Source organism: Oryza glaberrima, chromosome 10, assembly GCF_000147395.1.
Source record: "Oryza glaberrima chromosome 10, OglaRS2, whole genome shotgun sequence".
Lineage (NCBI taxonomy): Eukaryota > Viridiplantae > Streptophyta > Magnoliopsida > Poales > Poaceae > Oryza > Oryza glaberrima.
Genome location: NC_068335.1, coordinates 17724501 through 17739319, shown reverse-complemented (window position 1 = coordinate 17739319; position 14819 = coordinate 17724501). Strand labels below are relative to the sequence as shown.

General features: G+C 45.3%; 2 protein-coding genes across 2 annotated transcripts; both read left to right on the top strand.

Annotated features, from left to right (window-relative positions):
• Positions 1-599: 599 nt before the first annotated feature.
• LOC127753201 (flotillin-like protein 2) lies at positions 600-2962 on the top strand. Its single transcript, XM_052278664.1, has 3 exons — positions 600-1007; positions 1134-1832; positions 2211-2962. The coding sequence occupies exons 1-3, from the start codon at positions 714-716 to the stop codon at positions 2715-2717; spliced, it is 1500 nt and encodes a 499-aa protein (XP_052134624.1). The 5' UTR covers positions 600-713; the 3' UTR covers positions 2718-2962.
• A 6819-nt stretch (positions 2963-9781) lies between these two features.
• Positions 9782-13151, top strand: LOC127785923 (flotillin-like protein 3). Its single transcript, XM_052313260.1, has 3 exons — positions 9782-10198; positions 11474-12187; positions 12675-13151. Exons 1-3 carry the CDS (start codon positions 9896-9898, stop codon positions 13149-13151), a joined length of 1494 nt encoding a protein of 497 aa, XP_052169220.1. The 5' UTR covers positions 9782-9895.
• Positions 13152-14819: the final 1668 nt, after the last annotated feature.

Genomic DNA, 14819 nt, shown 5'->3' with positions numbered 1-14819 from the left:
GATGGCCGTAGGGGAGAGGGAGAAAGAAAGAGAGAAGGGAGGGGAGGAAGAAGAATGGGAGAAGATGTCATGTGGGGCCCACATGTTAGTGGGCCCTACAATTGTGTGTGTGAATGACAAACGGGTCCCACGTATAACTTTTTAATTGAAATGCCACTTAAGCGCCACGTCGGCACATAGACTAGGTCAATACCGCTACGTTAGTGAAACCGCCCTCCAAAACCGCCGAGGGAGTCAAATTGCACTGGTTTCAATAGTTTGGGGTCAATATATCCGGTTTTCTGATTTAGGGTCACGGATTAGATTTCGATCACTTTTGAGGGTCACCAAGTGAACTTATTCCATTTAACTATATGCTGTTGGGCCTCTGTACGATAGCAGTGGATTAATTAATCAGATTACAATTAGTTAACCCAACTCCAATTCGGCCCAAACTTAATTAACAAGCCAATTAACCGAAATAGATACCCACAAAATTCATATGCAGAGTTGGTTAAGAAACAAATCAAACAGATTGATACCCATCATACTACCGTCTCACCTATATAACGGAGGATCGCGGCTACCAGACTACCTACCATAGCCTTCGTCTCGTCATCAGATAGACGTAGATCTCATCAGGGTTTCTGGGTTTTGCTGGTCGAACTCAATCGCCGATCGAGATCAGCAGTAGCGACTAGCGAGGGAGGGAAGAAGATCAGATCGTCGTCGAGATGGCGCGTTTCGTGGTGGCCGGCCCGTCGGAGTACCTGGCCATCACCGGCTGGGGAATCGACGACGTGAAGCTGGCGAAGAAGGCGTGGGTGTTCGCCGGCCAGAAGTGCAGCAGGTTCGACATCTCGCCGGTGAACTACGAGTTCAACGTGGAGGCCATGAGCTCCGAGAAGCTGGCCTTCAATCTCCCCGCCGTCTTCACCATCGGCCCCAAGATCACGCCGGCGCCGGCGCCTGAGGTCGATGGCGCCTCGAATCAACGGCGCGTTCTCATGCCTGAGAGCGAGGAAGCGGTATATGTTATGAAACATGATTATTTTGATGCCCTTTTGTTATTGCTGATCAATCTTGATGTGAAATTTGTACTAAAAATAAATAATCTGATTGTTTTTTGTTTTGCTTGAATGAATGATGAACAGCTCCTACTGTACGCCAAGCTCATCGCCCCGCACGACCATGCGTCGAACCATGTCAAACAGCTTGTCAAGGGCGTCATCGAGGGTGAGACCCGCGTGCTGGCCGCCTCCATGACCATGGAGGAGATCTTCCAGGGCACCAAGAAGTTCAAGCAAGAGGTGTTCGACCAGGTGCAGCTCGATCTCAACAAGTTTGGCCTCTACATCTACAATGCCAACGTGAAGCAGCTCGTCGACGAGCCCGGCCACGAGTACTTCTCCTACCTGGGGAAGAAGACGCAGCAGGAGGCGGCGAACAAGGCGAAGGTGGACGTGGCGGAGGAGCGGATGAAGGGGGAGGTTGGCGCCAAGGAGAGGGAGGGGCTCACGCGGCAGAACGCGGCGAAGGTGGACGCCGAGACGAAGGTGGTGTCTGTCCGGCAGCAGGGCATCGGCCTCAGGGAGGAGGCCAAGGTGAAGGCGGAGGTGCAGGTGTATGAGAATGAGAGGGAGGCGGAGATCGCGGCGGCGCAGGCCGGCCTTGCGATGAAGAAGGCCGGGTGGGAGAAGCAGTCCAAGGTTGCCCAGGTGGAGGCCGTCAAGGCCGTCGCCATTCGCGAGGCCGAGCTCCAGATGGAGGTCGAGCGCAAGAACGCGCTGCGCCTCACCGAGAAGCTCAAGGCCGAGCAGCTCAGCAAGGCCACCGTCCAGTACGAGACACAGGTATATATTCATACACTTTTAATTTAAAGTTCATTTTGGCGTGCCACATCAGACATTATATAGGGTGTTGTATGGAATGTTCGGGCACTAATAAAAATACTAATTACAGAATTCGTCAGTGAACCGCGAGATGAATTTATTAAACCAAATTAATCTGTCATTAGCAAATGTTTACTGTAGCACCATATTATCAAATCATGAAGTAATTAGGATCAAAAGATTCATTTCGCAAATTAATCGCAATCTGTTAGTTATTTTTTACCTATATTTAATACTTCATACACGTTCGATGTGATAGTAGGGTGTAAAATTTTTGGATGGATCTAAACAGGGCCTTAATTTTAACGAGTTTCATCCAAATTTAACTTGGGGGTGTAGGTGCAAGAGTCGAACGCGGCGCTGTACAACAGGCAGAAGGCGGCGGACGCGACGCTGTACGAGCAGGTGAAGTCGGCGGAGGCGCGCAAGGCGCAGGCGGACGCCATGTTCTTCGAGCAGAAGCTGGCGGAGGACGCGAGGCTGTACGCGAAGCAGAAGGAGGCGGAGGCGCTGGCCATGGTGGGCAAGGCCAAGGTGGAGTACGTCACGTCCATGCTCCAGGCGCTCGGCGGCGACTACGGCGCGCTCCGGGACTACCTCATGATCGACGGCGGCATGTACCAGGAGATGGCGCGCGTCAACGCCAGCGCGGTGAGCGGCATGCAGCCCAAGATCAGCATCTGGAGCGGCGCGGACGGCGCCGCCGGCGAGGCCGGCGCCGGCGCGATGCAGCAGGTGGCCGGCGTGTACAAGATGCTGCCGCCGCTGCTGTCGACGGTTCACGAGCAGACCGGCATGCAGCCGCCGGCGTGGATGGGCTCCCTGCCAAAAGACGGCGCCAACTAATGAACTAATTAAGATAGCCACACCAACACTTTTGTGTCATTAAGTACGTCGTATTGTAGCATTACATTGTAATAATATAGAGAAGTTGAGGGAAATGTTCCATAAGTAGATAATCCATATTACCTTATTTTTTTTCCTTCTCTCATTGAACCATATTACTTAAGTTTTGTTTTTCGAACAATCAATCGATGCATATCTTTACCCATTATAAAAGTTTAAGATGTTTTTGCCAAGAATTTTTCGTACGTTGTCCAATTCCCTCCCCGCGATCTTTTTTTTTGCGATTTTTCCGTGTTATTTTCCAGTCCGACTCCCTCCCCGTTCCCACTCGTGTCGCACCACAGCGCCAGTACCACATAAGGCGGATGTTGCACAAATTCAAATATCGATACAAAATCCAATCGGACATAGAATCTAGAGAAAAAGAAAATGAAACAAGAAGAATAAAAAAACCGCACAAAAAAATTGCACAAAAAAAAGCCCACGACCGGCTCAAATCGATCCAATTTTCTTCATTGAGTACTTCAATGCCCATCCCCAAATTGAAGATGAATATACGAACAACAAACAATAATCCCCATATCCTTATTTCAACATATGAACAACACATACAAATCCTCAAGATAAAAAAAAAGCATGAATAAACATGAACAAATCACATGAGTAATTCATTATCATCGCCATCGTCACTGCTTCTGCTTCTGGTGTGGGAGGAAGAATAGGAGGGGGGTGGCGTCACCATCGCACCTCCCAGATCGGCCCATCTCCGACCTCCAACACCAATGGATCGGCCAAGCCACCAGAGGAAAGTAGAGGAGAAAGAGAGGAGAAGAAGGGCATTTGTCGCACCTGCAGCCCGCTGTCGCCGTCAGCTCGTTACCATGGAGGTCGTCGCCGGTTGATGCCGTAGCCGGCGGCGGGAGGAGTCCGGAAGACCGAGTCGCCATCGCCGCCGCCTCGAGTCACCATGCCCTTGCCGGGAAGGGTGAGTGCAGGAAGAGGACGGATCTGGGACGCCGGACCGCCGCCACCTCCCCTCCCGCCGGAAGGGAGGGCGCCGCCGCCTGCCACCACCCATCAGCATCGAGCCCTCCTGCGGCCCCATGGCGAGGGAGAGGAGGCGAGGGACGGAGAGGCGTCGCTGCGCGGAAGGAGAGCCGCCGATGCCGAGGAGTAGCTTGCCGGGCTGCTCCCCAGCTCGTTGCGCACCGCTACTCCTGCTCTCTATTCTCTAGGCATCATTGCCGCGGGACGGCGGGTCGTGGGTAGAGGGAGAGAGGAGGCGTAGAGAACTAGAGAGGAGAGGAGAGGATGTGTGGCTGGCGACAGGAGAGAGATGGGGAAAGCGAGAGAGAGTAAACGACAGAGGGTGGATAGAGATAAGGTTCTTTGACTAGAAACAGTCACGATATTTTCTCAGTAAAGTACTGTACCAGCTTCTGTTTTTCTTATACTACCTCCGTCCTAAAATAAGTGCAGCCGTAGATATCCGTGCTCAACGTTTGACTGTCCGTCTTATTTGAAAAATTTTGTGAAAAAATTGAAAATATTTAGTCACACATAAAGTACTATTTATGTTTTAACATCTAATAGCAATAAAAATACTAATCATAAAAAATTTTCAAATAAGATGAACGGTCAAATGTTAAGTATGAATAGTGCAAAACTGCACTTATTTTGAGACGGATGGAGTACTAAAATGAAATCTACGACATTGAATTGAATTCCGCTGAAAAATTACAGTGGGTTGAGATACACGTATATACTTAGTGTTGTTTTCTTTAATTATTATTTTTTACTAGCGAAAATACTCGTGCGTTATAACGGGTGAAAAAAATATTTAATCATAATATACGTTTTTCACTCGTAACCATGTCAATAACAATGTTTGTATGGATCGTTTGTAGCTAAGACAATAAGAAAATTGGAACATCTTTTCATGTTTTTATTTAATTTTTTTACGGACGATGGAAATACTTTTTTCTCACGCATTTTTTATTTTTTTTACAAAAGAAAAAACATTATTTTAACGTTTTTTTTGACTTTTTTCTCACGCATTTTTTAATCGTTTTTATTTTCTCATGTTTTTTTAGTTGTAGAATGAAAACTTCTCTTTTTAAGTAGTTATATTAGATTAGAGTTAGAGAAGAGATATATACTGTCTACTAAAACGAATAGAAATCGGACTTCTTTTCCACGCTTTTTTTCCGCTCTTTTTATTTTTTTCACGCTTGTTTTTTTAGTTTATACTTGCCATTTTTCGCCACTTTCTTAGGAAATCGGACGAACTTTTTTTACATGTTTTTTAGATTTTTTTTAATTTTTCGCTTTTTATATGAATCAGACTTTTTTCCATTTTTATGGGAATCGGATCTAGCTTTTTTTTTTCACTTTTTTTCACTTTTATAGGAATCATATTTTTTCACGTTCGGATCTACGGTTTTTTTTTTGCCACTTAGTGGAACCGGATTTTTTTAGTTGTTTTTCGCTATTTTTTCCTTTTTTTAGGGGGAATCGGATCTACGGTTTTTTTTCCATCTTTTTAGGGGAGTCGGACTTTTTTTTGTTGTTTTTTCGCTATTTTTTTTATTTTGACGGACGAAGGAAACGTTTTGAAATTTTTGAAGTAGTAGAGATTGCTGACACCAAAATCACTAAAACTTTTCTACTATTATAAAAATTGAAGATAATTTTACCGGTACTTCTGGTACGTCATCTGTGTATGAGTTGGTTTTTAACTGTATTGAAAAATACAGTTCGTTCACTTTTAGAAATCCAGATCTATATTTGAGCCGGGTTTTAATTTCGTTCGCTTTTGAAAATACATAAGGAGTCGTATAAGAAATCTCTTGAAAAAAACTCGCATGCTAACTTAACATGATTTAATCTCTTGAAAAGAAAAACTTGCATACTAACCTGACATGATTTTCTTGAAAAATATATATCCAAGCGAATTCTCACAGTGAACAATAATAAGATTAAAATAACCTTCACCCATTGCAACGCACGGGCATTTTTCTAGTACTTTAAATTGTTATAAACCACATCATTTTAATTATTTATAACTTTTTAATAGTCGATTAGAGATAAAAAAAATACAAAGTGTAGCTAGCTATCTTCATGTTATTTCGATTATATGCTACTTCTATTAATATCATATAAACATCTAGTTTAATACTCCCTCCGTAGCAATATAGGTGCAACCATCGATACCTTCTTTCTTTTCCTTCTCTCATTGATCTGAGCCATATCGCTTTAATTTTGTTTTTTGACGATCAATCGATCCATATACTTTACATTGTTATAAACCACATCATCTTAATTAATTTATAGCTTTTTTAATAGTTGGTTAGAGATAAAAAAAATACAAAGTGTAGCTATCTTACAAGCTATTTCTATTATATGTTACTTCTATTAGTATCATATAAACATCTAGTTTAATACTTCCTCCATACTAATATAAGTGCAACCTAGTACAAATTTGACATATCTTAAGACCGAATCAGACAGAAAGTTATAAGATATGTCACACATGTACTAGGTTACAATTATATTGATATATGGAGGGAGTAGACAACCAATGGGCGACTGTAAAAGCAAAAGGAAACATTAACGTCCAAAGTCAAAACTCGCATTCAACAATAGCAATTTTTAGAACCAAACAATCGTCAATGGTAATTCATAAAAAATCTCTTTAAATAATGTGTAAATTATACTACCTCTTTTTTATAATATATAATACAGTTATTTTCCCTCAAATTTGGCCGACACTATTTATTCAATTACTTAGTTATTATGTAAAGCGAAAAAAGTACCACTAAATCTACCATTAAAAAGACTTTGTGTAGCTTGTATGTTTTTCTATTTATACAAATAAGAAAAAAACATTACAATAGTCAAATTTAGACATAAAAAATAGAGGCAGTAGCAAATTAATGTGAAAGTTATATAATCAAGTAGATGTTTTTTTTCCTCTTTGCGATCTGGGAACAATAGACAGGCCTTCTCATGCAAGAAAATTAAAGTGATAATAAACTCCTATGTTATGATAGAGTATAACTCAAAACTTAAGGCTCATTTGAAACGTAGGATTGAAAAAAACGAAGGAATATATAAATAGAAAAACGTAGAATTTTGATAGGAATTTAAGTGCAATACAAAGGAATGTAAATTTTAGGAAAAACACCGAAATGATCATTGGAATAGAGCGCAGGAAAAACAAAGGAATCGAATTAGAGATATAGATTGAACTGAAATTTTCTAAGAGGCTATAGGGTTGTCCATTTCCTAGAAATTTCAAAGGATATATATATGATATGATGTAATTCTTTGATTGAAATACTTCAAAATTAATTTGTATGTTTTTTCTATCGATCAAAGGAGGTTTACTGGTTTAGTGAAAGGAACCTAAAACCAGGACTCCATCTATCCCATTTTGATCATCCTTTAAGCTTTTTGAGGTTTTTCTAAAATGATCATCATCTAACAAGTGTCTCTTTGTTTATTTGTGGAAAGAGTAAATGTGCATCATTGAATATGTTGCATGTAACCAACCAAGATTAATTTTTATTGGTGCAATGGCATGCAATATTTAAAACATGAGCAATCTACGGGACATGAAACGATGAAACACCCTAACCGATAAGGATTAATTTGAGAGTGATAAATATTTTAGTGTCCTTGGTCTTTTTTTTTTTAGAGGAAAACTTTAGTTTCCATTAACCCAAGGAAGCGGCATAATCGCCAACCACCAGATCCTCAACACCCGGAGGTACACCATCCCAGACGAGATCAGTGTTTAGAGGACTATTACAACCAATGGATGCGATTGCATCAGCTACCTTATTACACTCGCGAGGACAGTAACTGAACTGACAAGATACAAAGGACGAAGTGATAATGTTCTTCGCTTCAAGCAGCAGGCCGCCCAAAGGAGCATAGCGAAAGTTTTCTTCCCTCAGAGCCTGGATAAGCGTCAAGGAGTCGGATTCCAGCTGGATATTGGCCATTCCCAGGTTCGCCGCTGCCTGTAAACCCTTTACTCCTGCCATAACTTCGGCGTGAAAAGCATCTTGCATCCTCGATGAACTTCCTGCTCCCGCCTGTATCACATGTGCTCCCACGTCCCGGATTACATAACCCCAACCGCCTAGGAGCAGTTGATGCTTGAAAGCTCCATCCACATTGATCTTCAGCACCTCAGCTGCAGGTTGTGTCCACTTCTTAACTGTTCTATTTTTATGCTCCCTTCGCTGTTGCAGGGCCAAATTTAGGAGTTCATCGACTTGCTTCTGCACCGAAAAGGCCAGCACACTAGCTACTCTTCTTCCTTCCCCCTCTCTCCTCCGATTTCTCTCATTCCATCAACCATACATTAGGACAATGGCTAGCAATCTCTTTTCTTCCTCCAACTCCAAAATGGAGTTTAAGACTGCCCAAGCTGATTGCATACCAGCTAACTTGTCCCTAGTCTCTTCAAGGTTCAGGTCTCTCCAAATGTATTTTACTTCCTTGCATCTGAAGAAGAAATGACTCCCATCTTCATCCAACCGGTTGCAGATAATAGTGTCCTTGGTCTTGGTGCCATTCGTTTAGGGAATGATCAAACTTTAGGGAATGATCAAACTGGGATGAAAGGATTAAGATTGTACTCCAGAGTAGTCGAAAGAATCAGGCAGCCTCTATACCGATCGGTATTCTGTGCCGTACCTAGGGGTGGATAGCGAGCTAGCTCGGCTCGGTCTAGCTCGTTATCCTAACGACCTAAAAAACCAGCTCGGCTCGACTCGTTGCAAAGCTCGAGCTGGTTCGTTTGGCTCGCGAGCTAATGACCTAAAACACCGACCCAACAATTTTTGCAATGGATACACAGGTAAGTGCAGAGAGGTGCTGAAGCTGAACCGATAATTGAAGAACTAAAGTACTAAACACGAGATCAACAACAACAAATCAAGCATTTGCTCCGAGATCTGGTTGAGGCAGCTCCTCCATGGCAGCCGGCGGCGTGGCCACACAACCAGCGGCGAACCACGGACGTGGATGATGACTGGCACGGCGTGGGGGCGGCGTCGTGGAATCGTGGGCGATGAGCGGCGGCGCGGGCGCACGACACTCACTGTTAGAGTGCTGGCGCCTGGCGCGGAGGTGGATTGGCGGCGGCGGAGCGACGGTGGATTGGTGACGGTGAAGTGGCGGAGTGAAGAGGAGAGGAAGATCTGGAGAGGCGGCAATGCACGGGATGGTGGCGCTGTGGCGGGCTGGCGGCGCCGCGTGGAGTGGAGAGAAGAGGAGAGGGGACACGAGTCGCGATGGTGGCGGCGGAGCGAACAGGGAAGAGGGAAGCGGAGCGAACAGTCAGCTAGGGTTTACTAGTCTTTACCTTATGTCCTTATCTGATGGGCCTATGTGCCTACGGGCTTTGTGGTCTCGGCTTAGTGGGCTTTGTGGTCTGCTGTTGTTGAGCTGTTGGCTAATGAAAAGCTCGTTAAGGCTCGCGAGCAGAGCTAGCTCGAGCTGGCTCGTTATCTCTAACGAGCTTTAAAGCCAGCTCTGCTCGTTAGGAAATTTAAACGAGCCGAGTCGAGCCGAGCTTATCACGAGCCGAGCAAGCTAACGAGTCACGAGCTTCCTCTCCACCCTTAGCCGTACCCCCCACTGACATACTGTAGGTCTGTAGGTTTTGCTCAGACGCGGCCTCGTTTGGACGGCCCAAGTTGGAGACGGCTCAGGTAGGAGCCCACACGGTTTGGAGGCCGCCCCACATGCGCATATGCGATCGGTGAGACGGTGAGCGAGACCGAGACCGTTTGGGCCATCGTGCAGCTTGGGCGAGCCCATACGATTCGGAGGCAGGCCACGTGCGACCCTGAGGCCTGAGCCGATACGACGCGACCGGTTCGATTTGCGTTGTCGAGTCCGACACATCTCATTCGATTTCGATCTCATCTCCACCGTACAACGTCTTCCCTTCCTCATTGCCCTTGTCACGTACGGATCAGTAGATCGCATCAGATATCATATCCTCCTCCCTTCAATTCTCTCCTCGATCGCCGCCGCGCGTCCGTGCGTGCGCCGCTACAAAAAAAAAAAAAAAACTTGGGGTTTCCTCGCCGGCGCCGCGCCGATCCAACAACGAACTCACTCGATCGCCGCGAGACACGATCGATCGAGAAATCGAGATGGCGCGTTTCGTGGTGGCCGGCGCGTCGGAGTACCTGGCCATCACGGGCTGGGGGATCGACGACGTGAAGCTGGCGAAGAAGGCGTGGGTGTTCGCGGGGCAGAAGTGCCTCAAGTTCGACGCCACGCCGGTGAGCTACGACATCGACGTGCAGGCCATGAGCTCCGAGAAGCTGCCCTTCAGGCTCCCCGCCGCCTACACCATCGGCCCCAGCCCCAAGATCAAACGGAACCCTGTGGTGGACGGACCGGCGCCGCCGGCCGACACACAACGGAGACTGGAGGATTGCGACGAGGAAGCGGTATGCGTGCATGATTCACAGATATTTTTACTCCCCCTACTATTTCTTTAAATTAACTCTACACGTGCTTCAAATAATATACTCAGTGCACACTAATTAACAAATATTATAGAAAAACTAGAGAAAAATACACATGTATTTTTAATAGGTTTATATATGCATGTGTAAAGTATCAACTTTAAAATATATATTCTATTTTAGCCAAAACAATAAAAATAAAAAGCCTGAGACTATAAATATGTCAGAACCTTGTCTTTTTTTTATTACTATCTATATATTATGGATTTAAAGATGATGCTGATCACATGTAGGTGATAATCCTATTAAAAATGTATGTACACTTTTTTAGAGTTTTCGATGGTATTTGTTTGTTAGTAGTTTGCATGATGTGCGGACATGGTATGTTCCCTTTGATACAATTGATACTTCCAAATACTCTACTAACATACATTATATGTAGCTCATGTAGATATATGATTTTTTTTCTTTTACCTACGCTCACCATGTCTCGCCGAGTTCTTGATGTTAAGAGAAATTGTACAGACATTGAGAGAGAACAAATTTTATACTAGAAAATATTGTACCTCTCGGTATTTTTTTTAATAACTGTAAAATCACTCTGATGTTCATTATAATTGAATACCTTCTTTTTTAAGCTCACCAACTAAAAAAATTGAAAAAAAAAACTATTATTGAGGCAAGAAGTATTAAAGTATCTTAGTTTTGCTATTAGCTAGTTGTCATTTTCTCTCTTATCCGTCAGTCACTTAAATTTGCACAAGCAACATGACGCAATATTAGGTGCCGGGAATACCTTTACTAGGAAGATATATAAATTGCTACCTAAATCAGTTTTTTAGGCTAGTTGCATTGGGCTTTATTCTTGGTCAGCTAGCTTAACAATTTTGCCGAGTGGTTCGAATTGAACCATTTCCTCTTTTTTCACATTTGTATAACATTGAAAAAAAAGCGATGCATGGATCAAGCATGAAAAATTATATGTCCTAGTTTTGCTCTTTGTTAGTCGATATATTTTGTTCTAATCTTGTCAGTCACCTAAATTGGCTAACCTAATAAAACCTATGACGATATACGACTGCAGCTTTAGCATATATCTACACTACTATAAAAGCTGAAGATGTTTCAAATATGCAACCAGCTTTCGTTTGAACAATTTTCTGCTCAAGTTGGCAGTCTAATCCCTTCTTCTTCTTCTTCTTCTTCTTCTTCTTCTTCTTCTTCTTCTTTTTTGTCTACTTGTGCTCCTGGAACAAGCAGCTACTACTGTACGCAAAACTCATTGCTGCTTCCCAGATCAGATCACCAAACCACGTCATCGATCTCGTGAAGGGTGTCATCGAGGGCGAGACCCGCGTGCTCGCCTCGTCCATGACCATGGAGGAGATCTTCCAGGGCACAAAGAAGTTCAAGCAACAAGTGTTCGACCAGGTGCAGCTTGCCCTCAACGAGCTTGGCCTCTACATCTACAGCGCCAACGTCAAGCAGCTCGTCGATGACCCGGATTCACCCGGCAACGACTACTTCTCCTTCCTGGGGCAGAAGAGGCAGGCGGAGGTGGAGGGCAAGGCGAAGGTGGCCGAGGCGGAGGCGCGGATGAAGGGGGAGATCGGCGCCAAGGAGAGGGAGGGGCTCACGCTTCAGAACGCGGCGAAGGTGGATGCCGAGACGAAGGTGCTGTCCGCGCGGCAGCAGGGTGTGGGCTGCAGGGAGGAGATCAAGGTGAAGGCCGATGTGGAGGTGTACGAGAACGAGAGGGAGGCGGACATCGCGGCGGCGCGGGCGGCGCTAGCGGTGAAGAAGGCCGGGCTGGACAAGCAGTCCAAGGTTGCCGAGGTCGAGGCGGTCAAGGCCGTCGTCGTTCGCGAGGCCGAGCTGCAGCTGGAGGTGGAGCGCAAGAACGCGCTGCGCCTCACCGAGAAGCTCAAGGCCGAGAAGCTCAGCAAGGCCACCGTCCAGTACGAGACACAGGTATTTATAGGGAAACTTTATTTATTTCTCAAGAAGATGTTCTCTTGTTTTTTCATATCACTCAAAAAAAATCATAATTTTCCTAAAGAAATAGTAAGAAAATTAATATATCACTTTACAAACATATAGGTTCAAATTTAATTTATACGAGTAAAAACAAAAATAACAAAAATAGAACGGTGTAATTCACATAGTCGAATTTATTTATTTTTTTCTAATTGTATAGGTTGAATTTGAACTTACATGTTTGTAAAATGACAAATTACATATTAATTTATTTTATCAATATTTTTTTACTTTTAATGACTTTTTAAACAACATGAATAAAACAAGGGATGTTCTCCAAAGGGATAAAAGTCCATCTCCCTATTTATATGGTTACATGCACACAGCCACACAAACATGATTCAAACTTGGATCGAGTTTGCTCATGTCAAATCATCTAATTAAGAGAAGTTTTACTTATTCAATCTGCTGGCGTACGTAGGTGCAAGATTCAAACGCGGCGCTGTACGACAGGCAGATGGCAGCGGACGCGACGCTGTTCGAGCAGGTGAAGTCGGCGGAGGCGCGCAAGGCGCAGGCCGGCGCCAAGTTCTTCGAGCAGAAGCTGGCCGAGGACGCGAGGCTGTACGCGAGGCAGCGGGAGGCGGAGGCGCTGGCCGGGGTGGGCAGGGCCAAGGCGGAGCTCGTGGCGTCCATGCTCCGGGAGCTCGGCGGCGACCACGGCGCGCTCCGGGACAGCCTCATGATCGACGGCGGCGTGTACGAGGAGGTCGCGCGCGTCAACGCCAGCGCGATGAGCGGCATCCAGCCCAAGATCAGCATCAGGAGCGGCGCCGGCGGCGCCAACGCCGGTGCTAGCAGCGCAGGCGCGGTGCAGCAGGTGGCGGCGGCCGACGTGTACGACATGCTGCCGCCGTTCCTGCAGTCATCAGGGGGATTTAACAAATTGCCACTATAGGAGATGACTTGTACTCTTCAAATGTCACTATATTTCAGATTTTTGTCCTTGTATTTTACCACTTTGACCCTTTTAACTACGTGGCGTAACACATAGATGTGCTAATGTGGAACGCGGGGACGAGATGTCCATTTTACCCCATGTGGAGTCCATGAGTAAAACACAATGATTTTTTACATCTAGATGTCATGGCACCCATTATTTATATGCGACTTAAATAGTTATTATAAAAAATGAAAACATTAATTGAGATTATTGAAAACATTAATTGAGATTATATAAGTCTTTACAACTAAAGAAACCAAAATAATAAAATCAGATAATGAATAATACTTGTAAAGAGCAAATATAATTTATTATTTTTTTCTTCATGTGTAGATTGAATTTAGACATGAAAATCGGTTTTCGCTGGCGGCAATATTAAGAGACCCTCAAGTGAAATCTTTTTTGGAGCAAAAAGAATTTTGAAAATCCAGGCCCTAAATAGTTTCACAAATTACAAATCATTGTCCCCAAATCCCAAATCATTGTTCCAAATTCCCAATCAAAATCCTAAATCATTGTCCAAATCAACGTAGGCATCGCTGGTTGCTGTCGGCGTGGGAGGGAGCTGAGTTATCGTCGTCGAATTGCCATTGTGGATGTGGCCGTAGAGCGCGCCGTTCTTCGTATACTCTTAGACGAGCAACTACTCATCAAACTCATCGAGGTGCTTGTGGTGGAGCCGCAAGAGGAAGGCCTGCTCCGACTGGTACATTGTCTCCTTCTTTGGGAACTAGCGGGAGTGTGGCCCCGACTCGCCGCACTTAATGGCTGCCTCCCGCCCGAAGCTCCTCTCGCCATCATTGGTCGCTGCCGCCTGCTGCCCGTGCACCTCCGATGGCCGGATCCACGGCCCACGACGCCTCTAGCCACCCGCGCACCTCCGGTGGCCGGATCCTCTACCCACTACGCCTCATGCCGCCTGCGCACCTCCGACGGCTGAATCTGCCACCCGCACACCTCCAGCAGCCGAATCCTCCGCCCACAATGCCGCACGCGCACCTCTGGCCGCAATGGGAGAGAGGATGCCACCACCACACCCTCTGCCGCCATGAGAGAGGAGACGTCGCCTGCCTCCCCTCCACCAGATCTGGTAGAGGTCGCTCTCGCCACCACCCCATCTACCACCACCATGCATGAGCTCCCCTCGTTGGCGCCATGGACAAGAGGATCCACCGCCGGAGCCCGCCCACGTTGGAGCCCTCGCCGAAGCCTGCGTGAACACCGACCGATGGAGCTCTCGTCGAAGCCCACTCGCGCCTGTGCGGCGGCCGCCGGTTTGCTGCCCCGCCACTGGATCTAGAAGAGATAGGGTGTGAAAGAGAGAATGATGTGGTGGGTGGTGGGAGAGTGGGTATTGGATAGATAAAGATAAGAAAAAAAATATAATTTTGTTTCTTCATCTCATTCCGGTATTTTTTATAGATGACCGTTTGTAAAAATCTATTTTTATAAGCGACCTTCTCAAACAATCTCTGGTAAAAATAGACTTATTTTTACAAACAGTTATGTAAAGATAACCGCTTGCAGATCTTCAGTTACAGTTTCACAAGCGTTTTTTATTTTACCCGCCTGAAAAAAAAAGGGGTTATACTATGAAAAGTCGTTTTTAAGTAGCGAAAGTAA

Coding starts and splice junctions, on each gene's coding strand:
- LOC127785923 (XM_052313260.1), top strand. CDS start 9,896: ATGGCGCGTTTCGTGGTGGCCGGCGCGTCGGAGTACCTGGCCATCACG. Junction 10,199..11,473: donor AGGATTGCGACGAGGAAGCG/GTATGCGTGCAT, acceptor TCCTGGAACAAG/CAGCTACTACTGTACGCAAA. Junction 12,188..12,674: donor CCGTCCAGTACGAGACACAG/GTATTTATAGGG, acceptor TGGCGTACGTAG/GTGCAAGATTCAAACGCGGC.
- LOC127753201 (XM_052278664.1), top strand. CDS start 714: ATGGCGCGTTTCGTGGTGGCCGGCCCGTCGGAGTACCTGGCCATCACC. Junction 1,008..1,133: donor TGCCTGAGAGCGAGGAAGCG/GTATATGTTATG, acceptor AATGATGAACAG/CTCCTACTGTACGCCAAGCT. Junction 1,833..2,210: donor CCGTCCAGTACGAGACACAG/GTATATATTCAT, acceptor TTGGGGGTGTAG/GTGCAAGAGTCGAACGCGGC.